At 38.6% G+C, this 23,119-nt stretch overlaps 2 protein-coding genes across 2 annotated transcripts; one reads left to right on the top strand and one right to left on the bottom strand.

Annotated features, from left to right (window-relative positions):
* Nucleotides 1-523: 523 nt before the first annotated feature.
* On the top strand, nucleotides 524-5,223 carry Prp5 (pre-mRNA processing factor 5). The gene is made up of 8 exons (XM_085481214.1): nucleotides 524-715; nucleotides 818-1,030; nucleotides 1,191-1,338; nucleotides 1,400-1,711; nucleotides 1,801-2,119; nucleotides 2,206-3,328; nucleotides 3,403-3,934; nucleotides 4,010-5,223. The coding sequence occupies exons 1-8, from the start codon at nucleotides 696-698 to the stop codon at nucleotides 4,430-4,432; spliced, it is 3,090 nt and encodes a 1,029-aa protein (XP_085337340.1). The 5' UTR covers nucleotides 524-695; the 3' UTR covers nucleotides 4,433-5,223.
* Nucleotides 4,809-22,004, bottom strand: Reck (reversion-inducing-cysteine-rich protein with kazal motifs). Its single transcript, XM_029320217.2, has 8 exons — nucleotides 21,504-22,004; nucleotides 12,342-12,394; nucleotides 8,999-9,082; nucleotides 8,682-8,718; nucleotides 8,250-8,597; nucleotides 7,730-8,162; nucleotides 6,152-7,520; nucleotides 4,809-5,950 (listed from the first exon to the last, which is right to left on the bottom strand). Exons 1-8 carry the CDS (start codon nucleotides 21,574-21,576, stop codon nucleotides 5,567-5,569), a joined length of 2,781 nt encoding a protein of 926 aa, XP_029176050.2. The 5' UTR covers nucleotides 21,577-22,004; the 3' UTR covers nucleotides 4,809-5,566.
* Nucleotides 22,005-23,119: the final 1,115 nt, after the last annotated feature.

Raw genomic sequence — 23,119 nt, forward strand, 5'->3', positions numbered from 1 at the left:
GTACATAATTTTAATTTCCATTTTCTATTATGTACATAATTTTAATTCATTGAATTTCTAATTTCTATTAAATACATAATTTTAATTCATCGTATTTCTTTTATCTAAATAATTTTAATTTGCCCAATTTCTATTATGTATATTGTATATAATTGTAATTTGTCGTATTTCTTTTATGTAAATAATTTTAATTCGCTGAATTTCTACATGTACATAATTTTATTCTTGAATTTTCATTGTGTACCTAATTTCTTGAATTTCCATTATCTTTTAAATTTTTATTCGCCGAATTTTTACTATGTACAGTACATAAGTATTCTTGAATTTTTATTATGCGTTATAATTTAATAATTTGTTTAGCGCGCGCTTGTGTTATCTAGTATAATAAATATTGGTGTATATAGCTGCTGCTGCTCTCTCTCTTCTCTCTCTCTCTCTCTCTCTCTCTCTCTCTCTCTCTCTCCCCCCCTCTCTCTGTCTTTCTTCTCCCCTCTCTCTCTCTTTCATTCTCGCATCAGCCACCGCAAAAAGGAGGGCGTCAGTGAGATAGCGCAAGCACGAAATAAATTACGAAATATTTTTGTTTGTGAAAAACGTTAATTAATAATAGGTAGGAACAAAATAAATGTGTAGACAATAAATTTGACAATTTAAGTATTCGAATACTGGCTTAATATATTCATCATCGAATCGAGATGGTGCGAAGTAGCGACAAGTAAGTGAAATATATCGCATCCTGTATTTTGCGGTTATGTCACTGATACCCCGTTTACGTACCGAATTCATCAATCGATCTAATTATTGTGAATTAATGTAGGGATAGACATCATCGACGAAGATCCAGGTCGAGGTCGAGGTCTAGATCGGCTGAGCCTGAGAAAAAACGACGACGATCCAGAAGCAGGGACCGGGAGAGAGACAGGGACAAGGGACGTCACCGAGAGCGGAGGAGTCGTTCGCGAGACAGAGATAGAGAGAGGAGTGACAGAAGGGAACGTTCCGAAAGGGATAGGGATCGCGAGAGAAAACGGTACACCTTTAAAAAGAGTTTCGGTATCTTAAAACCAGAAAAGAAACGATTGCCCATAGCACTTATTTTTCTGTTTAGTCACAAATATATCGAAGATGCTTTTTGTAAAAATAGTAACAATGAAATAATTTGTTGACATTGATTGTTCTCGGTATACTAGTGGAGACAGTAAAGAAAAGCGTCTTACAGGCTCAAAGTCTTCGCGCTCTGGCAAAGAGCGATCAAACAGGTCTCGGTCACGTGATAGAAAGGATAAAGAGAAGGGTGACAGCGAGGAATTGCCTTTTGACCATACAAAACTAGATAAGGTAAGTCTTGAGAAATAATATGATGAAAGATAAGCAGCTTATGTTGCAATTAATATTGTAGGAAGAGGAACAAAAAAGACTAGAGTTGGAAATGCAAAAGAGAAGGGAAAGGATAGAGAGATGGCGTGCAGAAAGGAAAAAGAAAGAGCTGGAAGCAACCAAAAAAGACGGTAAGACATCTATTTTGGCAAATCTTCAGCTACCCATGAAAAAATGGTCTCTTGAGGATGATAGTGATGAAGAGACTCCTGTGGTACAGAATAACACCAAGGAGGCAAAAGAAGAAGGTGTAAAGGAAGAAGTTGAAGAAGTGAAGGAAGAAATAAAAGATGAAGAGGAGGAGATTGATCCACTTGATGCTTTCATGGCAGAGGCAAGTATTATCGCATCTCATATTGCAGTTATAATTCTGTATATATACTTTTATATTATTTATATACTTATATCTTATTAACTCGATAGGTTCAAGAAGAAGTGAGAAAAGTAAATAAATTTGATAGTAAAGCTCCAAAAAATGCCAACAATGGCACGAATTCTGGTGCTCAAAGTGTAGTTATTGTAACGGGTGTGGCTAAAAAAAAAGTTCAGAAGCAAAAGGGAGAATTGATTGAGCAAAATCAAGATGGATTAGAATATTCCAGTGAAGAAGAAGGCGAGAATCTTCATGAGACTGCAGCTGGTATAGCAAACAAGCAGAAGCGAGAATTAGCTAAAGTTGATCATGCTACAACAGATTATCAGCCATTTCGAAAATCTTTTTACGTCGAAGTTCCTGAAATTGGTATGACTTTTTATACGTTTCTATATGCTAGATTATAATTTTTTTTATTATTTAGCTAAATATCTAATAATACTATATATTTGCAGCAAGAATGACACTAGAAGAAGTAGAGGCGTACAAAGAAGAATTAGAAGGTATTCGTGTAAAAGGTAAAGGTTGTCCAAAACCTATCAAGTCTTGGGCGCAATGTGGCGTGACTAAGAAAGAATTAGAAGTGTTGAAAAAACTTGGTTACGAAAAACCAACACCCATTCAATGCCAAGCAATTCCAGCAATTATGTCTGGTCGCGATCTTATAGGTATAGCAAAAACTGGCAGTGGAAAAACGCTAGCCTTTTTATTACCAATGTTTCGTCATATACTCGATCAACCACCATTGGCTGATGGAGACGGACCGATTGCATTGATTATGACACCAACTAGGGAATTATGCATGCAAATCGGTAGAGATTCGAAAAAATTTACCAAATCCTTGGGTCTTTCACATGTGTGCGTTTATGGCGGTACTGGCATTTCCGAGCAAATAGCGGAACTTAAAAGAGGAGCCGAGATTATTGTATGCACCCCAGGAAGAATGATTGACATGCTCGCTGCTAATAACGGGCGTGTGACCAATTTACGTCGCGTGACATATGTAGTGCTCGACGAAGCCGATAGAATGTTCGATATGGGTTTCGAACCACAAGTGATGCGGATTATGGAAAATGTGAGACCGGACAGAGAAACTGTGTTATTTAGCGCGACATTCCCGCGACAGATGGAGGCGTTGGCCAGGAGAATTCTTACGAGACCTGTTGAGGTGCAGGTTGGTGGACGTTCCGTCGTTTGTAAAGACGTCGAGCAGCACGTGGTTGTACTCGAGGAAGACCAAAAGTTTTATAAATTACTTGAGATTCTTGGACATTATCAAGATAAAGGTTCCACTATTATATTCGTGGACAAACAAGAAAATGCAGACACATTGCTGAAAGATCTTATGAAAGCTTCATATTCCTGTATGTCTCTTCATGGCGGTATAGATCAATGCGACAGAGATTCGACTATATTGGACTTCAAAGCTGGACGGACAAAATTGCTCGTGGCCACTTCCGTCGCCGCTCGAGGCTTGGATGTCAAGCATTTGGTATTAGTCGTTAATTATGATTGCCCTAATCACTATGAAGATTACGTGCATAGATGTGGTAGAACTGGTCGAGCTGGAAATAAAGGGTAAGATAAAAATCTTTGAAATTTTAACAATACGAAGTATTTCATAAATTAATCGTGTTACATTTTTCCTTTAGGTACGCGTATACTTTTATTACATCTGAGCAGGAACGTTATGCCGGTGATATTCTACGAGCGCATGAATTAGCAGGTGTACCAGTTCCAGAACCCTTGCGTCAGTTATGGGAGGGTTACAAGGCTCGTCAAGCCGCGGATGGAAAGAAGGTCCACACCGGAGGTGGTTTCAGTGGCAAAGGATTTAAATTCGATGAATCAGAAGCTGCTTTAGCAAACGAGAAAAAGAAATTCCAAAAAGCAGCCCTGGGACTACAAGATTCCGACGATGAGGACATAGAAAATGATATCGATCAACAGATCGAGAGTATGCTGGCACCTAAACGAACAGTTCGCGAAATAGCCAGACCAACCGCAACTAACATCACGGTACCCGGTCAACCGGTGCCTAGCGCCACCGATAAACTAGAATTAGCTAGGAGATTGGCATCGAAGATAAATATTGCTAAGAATCTGGGCGCTGAAGCGAAGGGTGCCACTCAACAAGCGGCGGAAGCCATACTCAAAGGGGCAGGACCTACGAATCTTATTACAGTAAGATCCAAGTTATTGTTAACGGTATATTACGATTGTAAATAAATAATACTTATTTTATTTTTCTCTGCACAGGCAAAGACAGTCGCTGAACAGCTAGCAGCAAAACTGAACACTAAATTAAATTATCAACCGCGTGAAGAGGATCTGGTGGAAAGTGATGCGGAAACGGGTGAGCAAACGTTCCGCAAATATGAAGAGGAGCTCGAAATCAATGATTTCCCACAGCAAGCGAGATGGCGAGTCACGAGCAAGGAGGCTCTAGCTCAGATTTCGGAATATTCCGAAGCGGGTCTTACAGTGAGAGGGACGTATATCGCGCCTGGAAAAACTCCACCGGAAGGCGAAAGGAAGCTATACCTGGCGATCGAATCTACGAGCGAGTTAGCAGTCAGCAAAGCCAAGGCGGAAGTGTCTCGGCTTATCAAAGAAGAACTCATCAAGCTGCAGGCATCTGGTGCTCACACTGCATCACGTGGTCGATACAAAGTCTTATAAAATTTCGAACTCTGGTGAAATATATATACATATATAAATATAATATTAATTAATATTATGTTACATGAATATTATATATGTGTGGATATATGGTTTTATATATATATATATATATATATATATATATATATATATATGTAATGGTTTATATATACTATATATATAATATAATATATAACAATATTATATGTATATATATATATATAATTATCTATATATAATTATTACATCTACATATATGATAAAAGTTATAGAAATTTATTATTCATATAAATTGCGATATAAACTATTTGTTTTTATCGATATTTAACAATACAAATACATACAAATACTTCATACTTGTTTTTAATCATACAAATATGAAATATTTGTTTTTAATACAATAACAAAATATACTTAACAATTATGGGAGCATTATCAATATCATTGGCACGAACCACTGCAGGCGATCCTGATTTTCGCAAATTTATAAATAAAATGCGAATATATATTTATTTCCTTGACGAATTCTATTCAAGTAATCTATATATTCGCGGTATAAGATACAAATTTGAAACACTCAGCAACGTAAAACCATACTTACTTATGCAGCGTGTGCTAAAGAACCATAGAATACTTTCATTTTTGATAAAATTGCATGTTAATTTTTCCATTAGACAAAAATATAATAAAATTTTCAAAAAATGTCGCAATGAATCTTTGGAAGGACACGCTGTATAAAATCACATATGCGAATTCGATATACTGATATGTCAATTAATACACAGTAATGTATATATAATTTAAATTTATATGGAGTCATTTTTTTATTTACATTTGCTTATAATGAATGTCCTCGATACGCCCAAGAAATTTTACTTCTTTGTACATCTTCTTGATATCTCTTTTTTTCTTTGGTAATATTAATCAGTAACTAAAAATACATCCTGTTAAATGCTACTAGAAGGCACTAGAAGAATCACAGACACGAGACACGCTGTAGACATTCGCCACGGCGAATGACATCGCGATTAGGTAAAAAGACTTTCAGCAGCCAGAACAAACGAAAAAATAAGCTTTATCGCTTATAACTTGAACACAATAATACCTCGAATAAGCGATAAATCTTATTTTCTCTTTATGACATAATCGCATTTAAGATGTAACTTTTAACATGAAGGTAGACAGGACAATCGTTGTGAGCCAAACTCGAATTTTCATGGCACTAGAAACATAACTGTGAGCTATCTCGGCTCTGGTCAATGAACCCAGAGGAACTTCCGCTGCGATTCTTGGACTTCTCTCCGTGATTCTGGTGACGAGTTTTTCCGTTTCCGTCACGCAAGCTCGCAATTGTAACGCCGACGGTTTTTTACTAACGGGCTGTACAATAATGAAGACATCACAATCGGGCGTCATCATACCCCGGATTGCACATTGCGCCACTTGCAACTGACGACCTAAAGCGACCAGGAGAGCTTCCAAAGTAACAGAATCCTTGTCAGCTTCCTCATCCATTATGTAATAGATTCTTTCCAACTATAAGTTAAGTAAACAAAGAAAACGAAATTAGCTCAATTAGACAAAAATTTACAAACTAAATATTATTATAATTTACATAATATATCATAAATATATCTCTCTGTAAGCAACAAAAGTATCTAAAAAAATTCTAGAATATCTACGAAGAAAGAAAGAAGACGACGAAGGAAGACGTTTTATTTGAATGGAAGCACCTACCTGTTTCTTCGAGTAAAACAATCTTGCTGCTCCTCCGCAAACGGGACAACAGGCACCAGGAGGAGTGACCCCGATGCAGTATGGTTCTACCAAGGAAGGACATTGTATAGCATCACCGCAACGAGGTTTTGCTTGATCTCCTATGAGACCGACGGCAACGCAGGGACCTTCGTAATCTACGAGAATTCTCTCGGCCCAAGCCGCACATTCATTGACGTAAACCTCGCCGTTGATGCCGCACACCGGACCTCTTAGACTACAACCCTTCAAACAAGGTCCTCTGTAGCTCAAAGTGGCTCCAGCTCGAATCATGGCACAGACAGAAGGATACTGTCGATTCTCGCGATCACAGACCGGTCCGCTGGACTCGTCACGCGGATTACAATCTATCGGCATGCATTCGTATTGCCTACATATTTTGTGCAAGCGCGACAAGCAGACTTTAGGTTTGCGAATGCATTTCTCCGTGCTTTTGCAAGGATTAGGCGTGCAAGGATCCCTACTGGAACAGCTGCCAAACTCCACCTCGGTAGCTGATAGTTCGGCACACTTCGCCAGACAGGCGGATGCGAAGGTAAAGCCCAATCTACCGCAAACTGGGACATAATGAGCCGGACAGTCGCAGGGCAAGGATGGCGCACGCAATTCGCCGCAGCTCTTCTTGGAACACGTAAACTCGCCCTCGAAGCAGTGACAAGGATTACACTCGAGATAAAAATTAGTCTTGTGCTGAATAAACCGATCGTGCACCCAGCAGGACTTGAAATTAAAGCAGTTAGGCGTGCGACACTTCTCCAGACCGCGCGCCGTACATTGGCAGATATTCAAGCAGCCCTGCTGATCAGTTCGAGGAATTTGGATCCAGGATCCGACTGGCACTAATTGCTTCGACATTTCGCCAAGGGAGCAAGCCGGCACGCAGATTGTGGAGCCATCCGTTAGAAGAACGCAGAGTTGACCCTGTGGGCAATGATTCCGCTTGCACGGCGTCGTAATGTCCTCCTCAGGATGAATCACCGTTTCATCGTCCTGCGGATCGTCCAGATATGGTTTCAACGAAACGCACGGCGCGTCCGGTCTACCCGGCGATAGTTTAGCACACAAGGTAGCAGCCGTGTGTGGTCCCGTGATTGCAGCCCAATCTACACAGCTCGCCATTAACTCCAAGCAATCCTCGCGGCAGAGTCGCGTTTCGTGGATTCTAGTCTCACAAGGTCGCAACTGCAGAAGACAAGCCGCCGTGCGTAAAGTCTCCGCTGGACAAGAAGCCGCCACGCGCACAGGTACGCCTAATCCACGAATAATACCGCCTCTGGACCAATGGTCAGCTTCCCATTTGGCAGCCTCGTCAGCTGCACTTGTGCATGTTCTAACGAGAAATATTAATATTCAATTATTATTGAAAGTATTTCCCAAGAGATTTTAAATTTCACATCTATGATGAAACTAATTTTTATTTTAATTCCGAATGATTAAATCTAATTGTAAGTTTAATATAAATTATTGTGACGCGAAATATTTGACCATAACTATTTAACGAGAATGTTATTGATCAAGCCTTAATCGCGTCATCTATACCTGAAGAGAGTAGTAGGTCTATCATTGAATCGCGCGCAGTAAGACAATCCGGAACAACCCATCTCGCAAGAATCGTCCGCATCCTCGAGGCATCTCCTCAAGTCACCCTCTAAACTGGACGAGAGGCACAACGCATCCAACTGAACCCAGGCGGATTCCCAATCAGCCTGAAAGGCCCGCCAGCATAAATTTTGGCAGGTAAGTCTTGTCGCTTTCGTGCAACACGCCATCTTGCCGGCATCTAACGGTAAACGCGCCGGCTTCGTCGAGCCCGATTTCAATAAGCAACTCCACATCGGCGACTGAGGTAACACCGGGCTACACTTTTCTGCCAAAGCGTCCATGATTTCCTGGTCGGTATTCGCGCTGTGAAGAATTTTGCGACACGTGTCCAGGCACGTCGGTGTTGTAGCTTCGTCACAGCAGTGCAAATCTGCGCAAATAGAATTTATTAAATTTGATACTAAACGCGTCGCAGCATCAATTATTTGCCAACTTTTTAAAATATTAATAAACTAACGTTGCTGCGGATCTTCGGCATGCTTCACCTCGGCCACGCTCTTCAGGCATTTGGGTATCTGATGAAAGCAACCCTTGCTGCTATACAGTTTCAAGTTAGACTGCTTGCCAGGCTTGTAAAAGATATCCTTGCAGATGGTTCTGCAAGTGTCATTGGAAACGTTGCTGCAGCATTGTTCGGCCTCCTCGCGCTTTTCCAGGCAGAAGAAAAATTCGGGCTCGTCGCTCGGTCGACAGTGTTCATTCAGATCATTTGTAGAACCTGATCTGGCGCAGGTTGAGCGACACCTGGGATTCTGAATAAGGCGGCAGCATCCTCGACCTATCCAATTCTCATTTCTCTTGAGATCTATAAAAATTTAGATGAATCTTAGAATATGCGACAGCAGCACTGTTGCACATTCAGATGCAACGAACCAATAGACAAGCTTACCATTCAACGTCGAGTTCACGCAGGACCAGAAGTCCATCTGAAAAAAAGGATTCAAACGTGAGAGAAGATAGTCGCAAAAAAATGCTGAAGGAAGCGAAGTAACATAATCGACCGATCGACCGCAAGTCTCTCGAGATCATTTTTCATAAAGCCATCACTGCGAATGAAAAACGCGGATCGCGTTACAGACATCCTGGATCGTTTAAGTTGCCCATTGTCATGAAACTTCCGATCCAGATTTGAGTTGAATGGACGAAATAAACGAATGTCGATCGTACACAGGATTGAACCTTAAAAACATAATTGACGAAACTCACCAGCTCCATGGAACAAAACTCCAACAGACGTTGAGTAGCGTTTTCCCTCGCCTCGATTTCGGCACCCAGGACCACCAAAGACATCTAAAAGTACCAGATAAAATTACCACATACAAAAATGAAAAATATAAAGATTTTAATAATAAATTATAAAGAAAAATCATAACATGAATAAACATTTTTCAGACATCTTTTCAAAGATCTAAAATTCTCTCTGAAAGAAAGATATAAATGACAATAAAGTCAAACAAAAGGAGCTCATAAATAATTAATAAATTATTTTAACGAATAACATTTCGAGGCGTCAACACTTTTAATGTCTGTCTAGAATTGAGTGGCTTCCGAAATTCGAAATGCGGAATGGTGCATTAACGGTCATTAAAAATCAAGGACATGAATGCAACGCGCGGGCCCCGCGATTTCCTGCTGCCTGTTACTGAATGACAATCGTCTCCAGAGCCAGATATCGTGTGTAATCCTCATTCCGGATTCAATCGGTGCCTTCCGCGAGGACATGCCGGATCCACTCGGTATGATCATCACGGCTAAGAGTTACGACCATCCATCAACATGCGGTGGGTCCTGACAGGGCCTGATGATACGCCCATAGTCAAAGGTCACGTTTACGAATTGTAAGTTATCGATAATTCATTCGTATTTTTCAATTTTTTTATATTAATTTACAGTTTTATATATTTGATAATTCACAATCGCGTTATATTTTTGTCAAAACGACAATACATATGTTATTATAAAGTTACATTTAATTACTTGCTTGAATGGGGAATAAGAAATCTTTTTAATTATATGTATATTATTATATATTAATTATATATTATATATTTTTAATTATATTTTTTTACTTTGTATTATATATTTTTTTATTTTATTGTTAGATATGACAAATTTTATTACTTCTTCTCTATAGAGTCGCGAAATTTATTTTATATATGTAATAATTTAGTAAATCAGTCAAAGTATTTCCAGAATATTTCTGCTAAGTTAAACTGTTATAAATGTTAGAGGCGAAAGTGATGTGTGGAGCTGAGAAAACCGCGCACGTATTTTCGTCATGGTATATTCTGGGAAGTATGCGCAGCCGGGCTGCATCGCCATGTTGAAAGAGGGTGCATTATCCATTCGTGAATTTTTTGCAACAGCAACATAGAAAGGGGGTTTTTTCATGGCAGATTTCTATTTTCTGCGAAAAACTTATAAATGTTTAGTAAAGTCCACGATTCACGAAAAATCTTTCGAATGAAAAATAGAATGGCAATCGGAAAAAAAATGTTTTTTATTTTTATATCGCTGAACTTGACGCACGAAATATTATTGTTGGCAAAAAATAAATGCTACTTCAAAGCTCATATATTCCGGACCAGATAAATCAATCTCGACAGTCTCCGAGTTACAACCGAGATCAAAAGATACCGAAATAGAGCCGCAAGCTTTCATAATTTACCCCGCGCTTTTATTTGCCGAACTCACAAACGGTACTATAAACGACCGCGATGAGGTGTCGGTCGACTAATTAAAACTAGTTAGTTATAATCCTCCTCGACGATACAATGAACCATTATATGTGTTGACATTCATAAATTTTTTTTTATAAGAACCATGAATAATTGTTCACATGTTTCTTATCTTTTATTAGACTCTTTAATAGAATATAATAAAATTACTGCGTTCACAAAATACGAAATAAAAAATATATAATGCAATTAAAAAAGAAAAGAGTCGAAAATTTATATTATGATATGAAAAAGCAAGAAAGATGTTACTATATTTTGAACAGGAAGAGACGTCACGTGACGAAGACATCTTTTTTTGTCCATCTCAAGAATAAGTTGTCACCTAACTCGGACCTTCCATCACGATTTCCGGTTATTCTGTTGCTAGATGGCCGGAGGAAGAAAGTGCTCATCAGTAGTCAAGCAAGACGATCCGGAGAGACGACTTTCTCAAAGTTTTTCTGCACCTCGCGTTGTCGTGTCTCACATCTCAAATAAGCAACGGTGTTATGATCGCGTAAAACTAACATCAAAGTCATACATGTATGTATTATATATTACCTATATTATACCTATATATATAGAATCTATAAATTTTTATACAGTATTCTATTGAATCTCGTTAGAATTTCCCAGTGAATGATTTCTTATCTCGAATTTGCAAAAGTCTAACATATATTAATATATATAAATATATCAATATTTTTACATGTATATTATTTTGCCATTTTTGCATTTATATTATAAATATATGAATATTTTTACAGTACAACTTTCCCGCGAGTCTTGGCAATAAAATATGGACAACATATTCTCATACGTTATTTCGCAATCAGAAAATAACAAAAGAGCACCCAATACACATCCTTCCTCCTCGAATAAACTGCACAGAGACACGATATCATTGATAACACGCGGTCCATGTTCAACGCGTCAATTCGTAATATTTGCGTATGAATGAACCCGCGGGGCGCCCCGAAGGGGTCGGCGTAAATCTCGCAGCGGGCCCCCGATGTCTCCGATATTATCTTCGAAGACGAGGCTCACCTCTCTAAAGAAGCTGCAGGGAGACGCACCCCACATCGAGAAACCCCTCATCGAAGGAAGCGACCTGAGGTATACCCTACTCTTTCTCGCCTTTTTTCATCTCTCCATTTCCTCTCTTTCTCCCTCTTCTTGTCATATTCCTGTTTTTATTTCCCAGATCCTAATATATCCACGGACACGACATATTTCGTGTCCTTTATCGTCCCGGGGTCGGCCCACGGATATTTATCAACCGCGCGATATCGCATTCATTCTGGCGAATGATTATGCCGTCGAGATTGTCTTTTTGAAATTCCCACGAGGCTTCCTCCTCTTGTGCATAATTAATAGATTGTATCCCGCGGCAAGAGTCGAAACGCGCGGCCACGACTAATTTCTTATCGCGATAAGAAAGTCGTATCCTTATATCTCGCTAGCGACATTAGTTTCGTACATTAACTTTAAATTTATAAGTAATCTCCGATTTCGTGAATCATTAATCGTTACCACCACTACCGACATTCTATTTTTGATATACGAATTACAGCACGACAAAAATGTGCTATTTAAAATTAGATAAAAAAATTAATGATTTATAATAATTGAGAATGACATAGCATAAAAATTTTGTATGTATTTTTATATAATTTTATATATATTTTTATATTACAATTTTTAATTAAGAGATTTAAGAATAGCCCGTTGAAGCAATCCTTTGTAATTGCATTTATTATTTCAGAGGGTCTTCTCAAGATTAAAGAAAAAACTCAAGAGTGCAGTATGTTGTGCTTATTTAAAATGCATACCTTAGAGCACACATTCCGACAAGATCCAGCAGCAAGCGAACAGCATGGTATTTCTACAACAGAAACAGAAGATGGATATTAGTTTTGTATGTCGAAACAGAACATATGGAAACTATAGTCCAGTGTTAAACGGACACATTGCCCAAGATTTTCTCTCTTCGGCTGTCGTCCGACACAAAACAGACGTATGTCCTGCGTTACGTCAGAATAAGAGGGATAGAGAAGAAGAAAAAGAATCTTTTTTCAAGGGTCTACATACTGGGGGTATGTATACATATATGTCAAAACTCTGCCTATCTCTCGAAGACCCCACATGTATTGAAATTCAATAAGATTTTTGAAAAAAAAATTTTTTTTTTTATTTATTTTATTTCGAATAGTTTTATATTTATCTCTATATGATAATATACGATTGTTTAAATAATAAAACATATATTTATGCGCAATATTTGACGAAAAATAAAATAGAACAAGAAAGAAGTCGAAAACTTGCCGTGAACGTTTCGTGCAGCAAGTATTTTTACTGGTGGTCTCTTAAATATTAAAGTTTTCGTTTCATCTAGTTGCGACTGCAGTGGCGTGCAGTCGAGAAACATTCCGTGTGTCCCCTTTCTTCCCAGCGTCTTCAATTATTAAACGGCAGAGGGGAATTGTTCGGCGCGTCACTCGAATCGAACAATAAGATATCCTGTCCTTTATTCGAGTCTTCTTTCATAATAAATTTTGTGGATCGTTATTTTTCTTTTTTTCTTTTAAAGAGACCTCGGAAGGATTAATTTTCCAACTTCGCTTAGTTATCGCTAATGATATACGATAGGTTGTTTCCCTTACAATGCTTTGATTGTGACGTAATTATGTACACAACAACGCACCCGCGTGATTATTTCCATATTTTTGACATGAACGGTTGTCAACGACGTGTCGCGTTTGACGTGAAAGATCTTTAATGACTTTACGGGGTTAACATGCGGGTTCGATCAAAGTGACTCGTGTGAAAGGGGCCTTTTGAATGGTGACTGAAATCGTAAGGGCCGCCAACCGCGCCGACACGTATGCACTGCGTTACAATGAAGCTAATAGATACCAATTAAAAGTAAATTGTGGCCCTCTCTCGCTTCGTTTCGAAGAATCGTTCGATTCCGGTTACGTGCGTAAGTGTAGAGTGCATTTTTTAGGGTTGACGTAATCGAGTACATATCGCGTATAAATTTTTTTATCAAATGTCTAAAGTGTTCTTTCAAGTGTTCTTTTCAATTACCGAAGCTTGAAATATTGTTTGCATTTCAACACTTACAAAGAGCTACAATTACAGCCTTATTGTCGAGACTGAAGAATATCAGACGCGCCACACAAAGATCGTTTGCATTCTTGAGCAAACAGGAGGGCGTGCTCGGCTCGAAAAACATTCTCCTATTACAGAATAAATTACGAATGTTTGCCTAGATATCGGTTTCGATCACCAACACCTGGCACTTGTCACCGAAGAATTATTCCGTTGCGTCTACCTATCCCAAAATAATTTTTTTTCAATTTATTGCGGAATAATTTGTACGAAAATTGAATTAGATTTTTCATTTTACAAACAAAGTGTGTTACTATCGTAGAATGACTATTATAGATCTTTGCAATCTATTTTTCGTTTATCGCCTTAAACCACACGAGAGCTTTTTCGCTCATTACGCATGCGAGTGCATTCGTAACCGCCTCGTCATCGTAAAAATTCACGCGGGTCGTTTAAGACGCTTTAATCGAATCGTCGCCGCAAAGAACCTTGACGATCCGCGTGAAATTTGCGGCGACAAGTGCGTCGCGCCTTAAAACGCGGCGTTTTGTGGTTCCTGTTGCGGACGATACAAAAATAACCGGAGTCGTTCGCGACCATCCGGCGTTTACACCGATCTAAACTGCACGCGGTGCCCCCTTCACTTTATCCCATCCGTTTACGCGCTACCCGAGAAGTCGAAGAAATCGTGACTCTGACGAGAAACATCGACGAATGCAGTTCAAATTACCAGCAACTTATAAACAGAATATGTATGTTATTTTTTCAGAGAATCGTGTGCGCTCTACATTCAAATCTATCGAAGAAAAGGAGGAGCAGAGAAGAAAATTGAACCCGTTTTTAAGACGACTACTGGACTACCTGGGAAAGGATCGCGAGATTGAAAAAGAATCGCAACATTTAAGAGATGGTAAGTACAAATTATATAATTAGAGCAGTAGGCTTCTTTCTCTCTCGTCTTGTGAAATACATAAATTGACACGATGGTACGCCGAGAAGTGACAAATAGCGTCCTTAAAGTGGACCGTTTAATTTGACTAATTCAAGATTCCACGGAGCGGGACAGACGGCATTTTAAATTGTCATTTTAATGCGCTTAATGAAGCAAGAGAGCTCGGTCTCGCGCGCGCTCACCGTCTCTTGACATTAGCATAACAGAATAGGAAACGCAGTCGTATCTGCGACAATATAATAATACCGGCGAATCCTTCTGGGAAGGATCGCGCGCGTGTGTATTCGCTCGATGGATTACACGTTGCACGATCATAATGTCATGCCCCGAAGAGACGTGTTGCAAATTTTAATTCGACGTTTCCTTTCTGACGACTTTATATTTTTCCTTTTTTTTGTTGTTCAAACGCCACGGCGCGTCTAATCCACATGCCATCTTGCATGATGCTATGCATCCGATAATGACAGATCCCAGTTGTAGTAAATTGCGCGGGGACTAAATTTATACAAGATATGTTTATACATAATTTTGCATAATGACTGTAATTTCTAACAGAGAAATTTAACGTAAAATAATGCTGATATTTTATACATATTAATCGCACTCATTAGAGCAGAATAGAGACTGAATATAAATGATGTTGAGATTAAGATAGAATTTTCTATAATTAATATTGTTGCAACATAGTGATATTTCCACGATTTCATTTAAAATGTAATTTGTGTCTTCCCGTCCTCCGGTCACGTCCTGTCCGGTTAAACTCAGCTCTCAGTATGTCAGTCCACGCGCGTGCGGAGACAATAAGCGTGTCTTCACGCGTGTAATTTACGGCGCGAATCGACGTTTCTTCTCTCGCCGCGAATTTTTCTCGGAACTGAGGGAGCGCGTTTCCTCGACGAATTTAAACGACCGGTGATGTCGATCGGCGGGAATGTGTCGTGCAACATTGGTGTTATTCCTCCGTCCGGCTCTCGTCCGGTCACAGTCGCGGTTCCATATACGGTCGTATAACTGCATCTTTTGCAGCTGCATCTTTCGGCGCTCGAAGCCGCGACATCGTCATCGCACTCGTAAAACCCGGACGATTCTCCCACGCCCCGAGATAACGAGCTTACCAGCGGATATGCTACGTAATAATCCTCGAGCCCCGGAAAACCGGAATAAGCTGTGGGCAAAATTACACTCGGGGCGAAGTTTCCGCTATCTCTTTTCTCCTTCGATGTACTGTGACTTCAAATTGTTCCCTTTCAAGTTTCTCTTCTTTTTCTTCGAGATTCTTTTCGCGAATAAAGTTTCCAAAAAAATTTATTTCTGCATTTAAAAATGTCGAAGTGTGCAAAACAGACTTCTATGAGTTATTATTGATTCTCTTGTTTTTTAAAATATTTTTTGCATTGATATGAAAGCGCAGGATAAAAACTTTGAATAAATATTCTTCAAAAGGAAGATACTGCCGAGAGCTTATCTAGTTGATATCATTAATTATGCCCTAATTAATTCTCGGTCATTGCAAACACGGTTGTTTTTCGTAGTTATCGGCTATCATCATCGATTATAGATATTATGCAACATTGTTATTCGCAAATATATATACGCGATAATTTTCGCGAAAATATTGTACACCATTGATGTATAAGGTCAAAGAAATTAAATTAGATATAATTAATATAGGCATCAGACTCGAGCTGCATCGAATGAGCCGGTGCATTTTATAGCACATATGAAAGAAAGAGGAAATCAGCGTGGGCAGCGAAAGGGCATCAGGAACAGATGGGGCAAATAAGGGGGCAATGGGGGATCGAGATACGTGTCTCTCGACATGTTTTTATCCGGCATGAAGCTTGTCACAAGGTTTTATGTGTTTATTTATCTCGCTTCTCTCTTGCGCGGCATAGCACCATGTATATATCGACGAGAATCTCTCTTTCGATGGCCTATTGGAAGTTATCTCCTTTAACCCTTTTGCTGCTCTTCCTCTCTCCTCCCTTCTCTCAAGATCTGTGTGCTCCCGCTTCTTTTTTTCTCAACAAGACGCTCGCGACAACCGGTCCTCCGGAGGATGCTATCCGGGTGTCGCCGAAGGTCCACAAAAAGCTCCCGGTATCTCCCTAATTACTATCTTTCTTTGTCACATATTGTACGACAATCTGAATTTTGAAATTGGATACATACTATTATCACGGATGATATATCTCCTCTTATCATCTTTCCGATCAATTGACTTCTTAACAACATATCATCACACGCACTCTCTATATATCGTTAAAAAATTATGTTCTTAAAAAAAGATAGAAAAGAGCGAAGTTCACACGGGACCGCTTAAAATAATTGTTGTAATTATTTTAATCGGAAAATTCTCAATTTTATTTTTCTTTCTCGTGATTAGCAGAGATTGTCATCTTCCGAACGATACACGCGAGAGGGGAATAAATCGAAGGAAGTTCTCCGCGTTCGAAGAAAATGTTTACACGCTCGCTTAAGTCGTCGTCTCCTCACGTAGACCGCTTCATCACGCGTTCCGGACCGTCACGCTCTCTCCTTCTTTTTATTTTTATATTACCATAGTGGATAATCGTTATTAAGTGTTAACGTATCGCGTATTTTATTATTTTCTGTTACGCGAGTATCAGAGATCTTGCGGTGTGTTTCGTCTCGACGCGCGTTCGACCGCCACGGTTTTATTATCAAACCGTAAGAAAGGGAGTCCGCTCGTAAAAAAACCAACCGGAGAGGAAACAGATGGAGAGGAAATCTCTCGCGAGAGAGGGAAAGATTTGATCGACCAAATTATACAGTCCCGGATACGAGCCTCGGCACGAGCGTGACGTTAACTCGTGTCACTGAAATTTTTGAATGCCACTTTGCATACGCGCTACAGATTTAATTGCCGATCGTTGGAGGCGACGCATGTAAATATACAGGGTGTATCTAAATGAGTGCGAAAAATTTTAAGAGGTGACTCTTTGTTGAGAATTAAGGGGAATTTCTTATATTTTTTTCTCAAATTTCATACAAATTCAAAAAATGAAATTTGGTGGATATTTTCGACTAATAAAAAGGATATTTATTAATATTTTTTTATCTTTCTATATTGTTAAAAAGAGATGAAACTAACGACCCCCATTTAATTTTGATACCTTTTTAACGGATCGGAATATAATCATCTAAAAATATGCGTTAGAAAGTTTGATTCCTTTAGAAACCTTTTTGTCTTTTATTTTTTTCCATAAAATCAATAGTTTTTAAGAAGAAAAATAAAAATTAATTTTTATCTGCTTCTTTAGAAGAATGTAACTTCTTAGGGAGAGATATAAGAGTATATGTTTATATAAGAAACCCTCTTCAATTTTCGATAAAAAATTATCTCCTAAAATTTTTCACACTTATTTAAATACCTACACCTTGTATGATACGGCCGACGTGAAAATTAATCGCTTATCTTTTACGACCCATATACCTGTCTTTCGAAACTTTTCTACAAAGAGATATGTACACGATTAAAAAAATTGCGGCACATATTAAAATCAAAAATCAAAACCGGTATACGTAAATGTATATAATTTTAAGTGTGTTTAAATCTCAGTATCTCGCACGTAATCGCGAGAAATCCCTACATTTATTCACGATAATAGAGACTGTAATAATGGTAGCACGATTTTATTTCGCGTCTATCAACTCGTTTGATTAACATTCGCGATATACATACAATATATAACACACTGGTTATATATGTTATAATTTCAGACAATTAATATGTATTTTCCCGCTCTCGCGAAAGTGCAGGTTTTCGCGCGGCTCTTGAAAGTATAATTGAGCTCATTGAGCGCGGGATACTCTGGACTAGATCCTACGCATTAGGGTTACTTACTTGAAAAACTATAAACGGACGCGTATAATAAAATGCATTGACGGTCCACGAAGGCGGATTGAAGGCGGCGATGAGCGGATGTTAACGGTTAATTAAAAGTATCGATCTCGATCGGTGATCTTTAGAGAGTATATGCGTGTGTGCATGTGTATGTGCAAATTATATATGTATATTTTGCCGTCTTGCATAAGTCACGCTGCTCCAATTTCCAGTCGCGGAGAGACACGCGCGAAATTACACGCTCGGCGTGTAAAACGGCGGCGATTTTACGCACCTCTTCGAGAACAAGGCGTCAAATATACGTTCGGAGATCATTACGATCGACACACTTGCCCGATATTAAAATATACGTACGTGTGTAAGTAAATGTGCGCGACAAGTTGTCAATTTTTTTACAAGGATCCGGCCTGAAAAACGATTCGTTTCTCGTTCCATAGAATAGTCTATTTTTATTTAAAATAAAGATCATCATTATATACACGATCGCACGCGCGATATATTTGACATTTGATGTTTGACATTTGACGTTCGACGTTTCTCACACTTGATGAAAAAGTTTCTCGCGACTGTTTCTTCATATTTGTTCAAGTATATGCAGTATGCAATTATATGCAAACGCATGAAAATTGGAAAACTTTGACGCTAATCCGACGATAATAAATATATAATATCATGAAATAAGCGAGAAAAAGAGAAAGAGAGAGACACGTGGAATTTTTGTTGACGACGGTGGATAGATTAAATCGATGTTTAATTTGTGTTTTTCTCTGCATTTCAATCTTCGAAGGTGTCGTGTCGTATATCATTAGATAAAATAATTACATAATAATTCCGCTACGCGGACTTTATAATTATTCACGCACCTTGATGGCGTAGCTATAAATCACACGATGTGTTTTGTAATACACACGTATACAAGGAATTACATTACACACTTTCCAGTCCTAGTAAATAAATTGCTTTCGCGTTTTTCTCTTTCCCCTTTCCCTTTCTCTCTTCCCGACTCCCCGGTTTTCATCAAAAACCTCCTCGTAATATGTTAATCATTTGCGACACATGGATGCAATTCGCGCTTTATGCAAATCGCATCTGCGTCAGTGATATCTATTACGACTCTGTTTATCTTTCGTGCATAATGAAAGAACTATGAATGATGAATGGAAGATCTATCGTCATTTGATTTATGGCAACGACCCGATAATGCTGCGATCTTTTCGTATATATAATCTACCCCTTTAAATGATAAATTTCTTAAAATTTGAAAAATGAAAGTAAACTCAAAAAGTTCACGAGACTGAAAAAAAAAATCAGCTGCAGCATCTCGCATAATGGAGAGTAAATAATATAATTTTACATAGTCTTCATACAAATTTTTTTCTTGAACGAACAAATTCCGTTATCATAGATCACAGTTTAATCAATTAAAATTGGTCCATAAAAATATATGATTTTCCTCTTCGCGAAGATACACATATTTTCCACATTGTCTCGATAAATACAATCGAACGAATAACGAGCGAACGATATTCGCGACACGTTATCACCTTCGGGGCTTTCGTGTGTGGATATACTTATACTGGAAGAGCACACGAGCATTTCCAGTGCCTCCGCTTGTGTGTATCTCTCTTTTCTCTTATTGTGCGTACGCGAATATGCGCCTCCAAGCCAGGCCGAAGGCGAAGAGGCCGGGGACCGTTAGCGACACCTCCTTTACACACACGCACGTGCACCATGTAAATTTCAGGAAAGATTAAAGTGACTAAAGAAAAGAGGAAAAGAAGGAGAAACGGTGTGTATATGTGCACCGAGACACGGGAACTGGGAATCGCATTTCAATAAAATAAACTCTCGACACATTGCTCGAGCCGAAATAACAGTTTACAATTATCGAATACAAAATGCGAAAACACATGTTGTTATAACGACATTCATGTTATCTAGGGTTAATCTGCATAGTTATTGGCGGTAATTATCATGCGTTAGCATATTTCACAAGTGGATTTGCGCTTTTTTAATTCGAGGGTACTTCAAGATCTGTTGAGATCTCTCCTAGTCTCGATATTTAAAAAAACATTTTACAAAATCTTTATCACCTTCATGTGAACAGACAAGTATTAACTCTTGCAGGATTTGAATTGATTCTATTTAAGGTGAATAAAAATGTATGTATCATTTTTAATTATGATGATAATCAATTTTATCTTAAATCTTGATGATGAAAAGTCAAACTTTTAAATATTGAGTAGGAGAAATAATAAATGACTATTGTGAAAGGAAGTAAAGTTTTTTACATAACGATCCGTGAGAATTCGAGCACTTTTGGTAGCAAGGCACTCAACTTGAATGACGATAAAAAAATTCTCTCTCGTTTCTTTCTGAAGGCGATACTGTTCAACGACGAGAGACATTAAAAATTGTCGTGCAAATGACGTAGGGTGCGTAGTGTGAAAAAAATCAGCGCGACGAAAAAACGAGGAGAGATGAGAGGAAAAAAGGACCACATGTGTCGGGATGCTGGGATGTTGTCGTTGACATCTTCTTACCATACAACACTCTCCGCGAGAAATGGGTTCAATGAATCTGTCCCGGGCTCGTATTTTTGCGCGTCGCGCGAAACAGCCATCGAGGTCGTGCGACATCGCGCTGACCGATCTTAAAAATAATCACGGTTCATCTGGCGCCGTGATAAGTAACGTGTCGCCATGAGATTCCCCCTGCTGGATCCGCCGTAAAATATATTACTGCCAATATTTCGACCGAGATACGATCGTGCCTTGTCGATTTCTCAGCGATCGAATAACATCTCTAATTTTATGCGATTCCCTTAATTGTTCTTTTAAATTAAAAAATGTATTAATCATAAATTATTATTTCACTTTTTATCTGCAGAGGTTCAGAAAAATAAGTGCGAAAAATAAGAAGCGCAAAGTGCAAATAAGAAGCAAAAGTCTTTACAAAACAGATGAATTAAAATTACTTTCTACAGTAAATCTTAATTTTATTCAGTCATTTAACATCGCAAAATAAATCGTGCATGAAAAATAATCAAAGGCGAATTACCTTGCGCAGCTTCGAGGAAAGGATTCGCGACAACCAGCGCGAAAAGGGTTGCAATTGTTGTTATCAGCAGCATCGCTAAGTAGTGTATTTTATCGGTGCGCTCTTGCAAGACACTCTTTGAATCCCTCCGCAACCACGTGCGAATTCACCTCATGTCACCACCGAATGCACGCGAGCACGTGTTTATTTGTCAAAAAAAAAAAAAGAAAAAAAGAAGAAAAAGAGAAGGCGGACGGGAGGGAAAAAGATGTCAGTCTTAGAGACGTTCTGTGGACTCACATGTCGAGATGGGACACGCGTGACACTTGTACAGAACCGAGGTGTGTACTCGAGCGCAGCTCGTGAACGACTAAGCTTTTCGTGGCATTTACGAGTTGAGCTTTTTACTGAGTGGGTGAGAGGAAGAAACGTAGAGAGGAGAGCCGGTGCCCCTTCGAGTATCGGGAGGGGACTGAAACGACGAGGGCGAGAGCGAGCGAGGGAAAGAAAGAAAGAGTGAGAGGAGAACAGAAACACAGCGAGAAATTGCATGTGTGGGTGGGAAGAGATGTATAGTGCGTGCATTTGTCACAATAGTGACATCTTCGGTCGTATACTCTACCGCTTTTTTTATTTTTTTATTTATTCTCCATCGTCCCTTAACCGCGTACGACGTGATGAGATCTCCGTTTTTGAGTGGTTTTTTTTAACGTGTACACGTAGTAAGAAAATTCTGTTGCCTTTAACTTTTATAGGTAAACAATTTTTTCAGAAAAATTCTAGTTTGAATTTAATGTTTTGCTATTTTAATAACTTTCGAGGAATCCAAAATAGTTACGAGATAATAACTTGTGATTTAGAAGTTAAACATGTTTTCTCAAATCCAGCTAATGATCATTGTTCCTGAAAATACATTTTACAATAGATAGAAAAATATTAAAATCAGATCACATAAATAAATTTATTTTAATATCAAAATAAATTTTTAGGTATAGTAAATCGTGCTTTCTCTTTCTTTATAACATCGATATAAGCTAGTTTTTTTAATCACGACATTTTTAAACTCGTATTATATAACAGACGAATTATAATATTTATGTAGCTCAGTTATCGAGAGTTTCATCAGCGCGTCGAATTAGGATGGTGCATAGGAAGATAGGAACGAATTGGACGAAAGAGCATGCGTAATGGACCACTTGACCATATTCATTCTCCGGCTACAACGTTTTCTTAAGTGTATACTTCTCGAGTCGAGACACACTGGCAAGTCTCGAACAAAAATCAGTCCGTGCCCATAAATCTAATGTCTTTGCGGACCCCATTGCCTCGTAACTTCGAGTGGCGTCGTATTCCGAGAAGAAAAGCTGATAACCCAGCTATAGGCAACGTAATTTCCGCTGATAACGTTGCGATATGACGGACGTAAATCTTTGTAATACATTTCTGAGATATCGATACTTCAGCCAGACGCAAAGTCTCAGATATTTAATCTTCATGTTCGGATCATGTCGATCAAACGTTTAATTTGCATTTGTACATATTTGGCTTAAACAGACTCTAAAGGCATATTATCGCGAGATAAGATCCGCAATGAATTAATCATTAATGCAGAGTTATTAATTAGTTAAAAAAGCTTG

Source organism: Nylanderia fulva, unplaced genomic scaffold (genome assembly GCF_048542155.1).
Source record: "Nylanderia fulva isolate GAGA-0341 unplaced genomic scaffold, ASM4854215v1 Scaffold17, whole genome shotgun sequence".
NCBI lineage: Eukaryota > Metazoa > Arthropoda > Insecta > Hymenoptera > Formicidae > Nylanderia > Nylanderia fulva.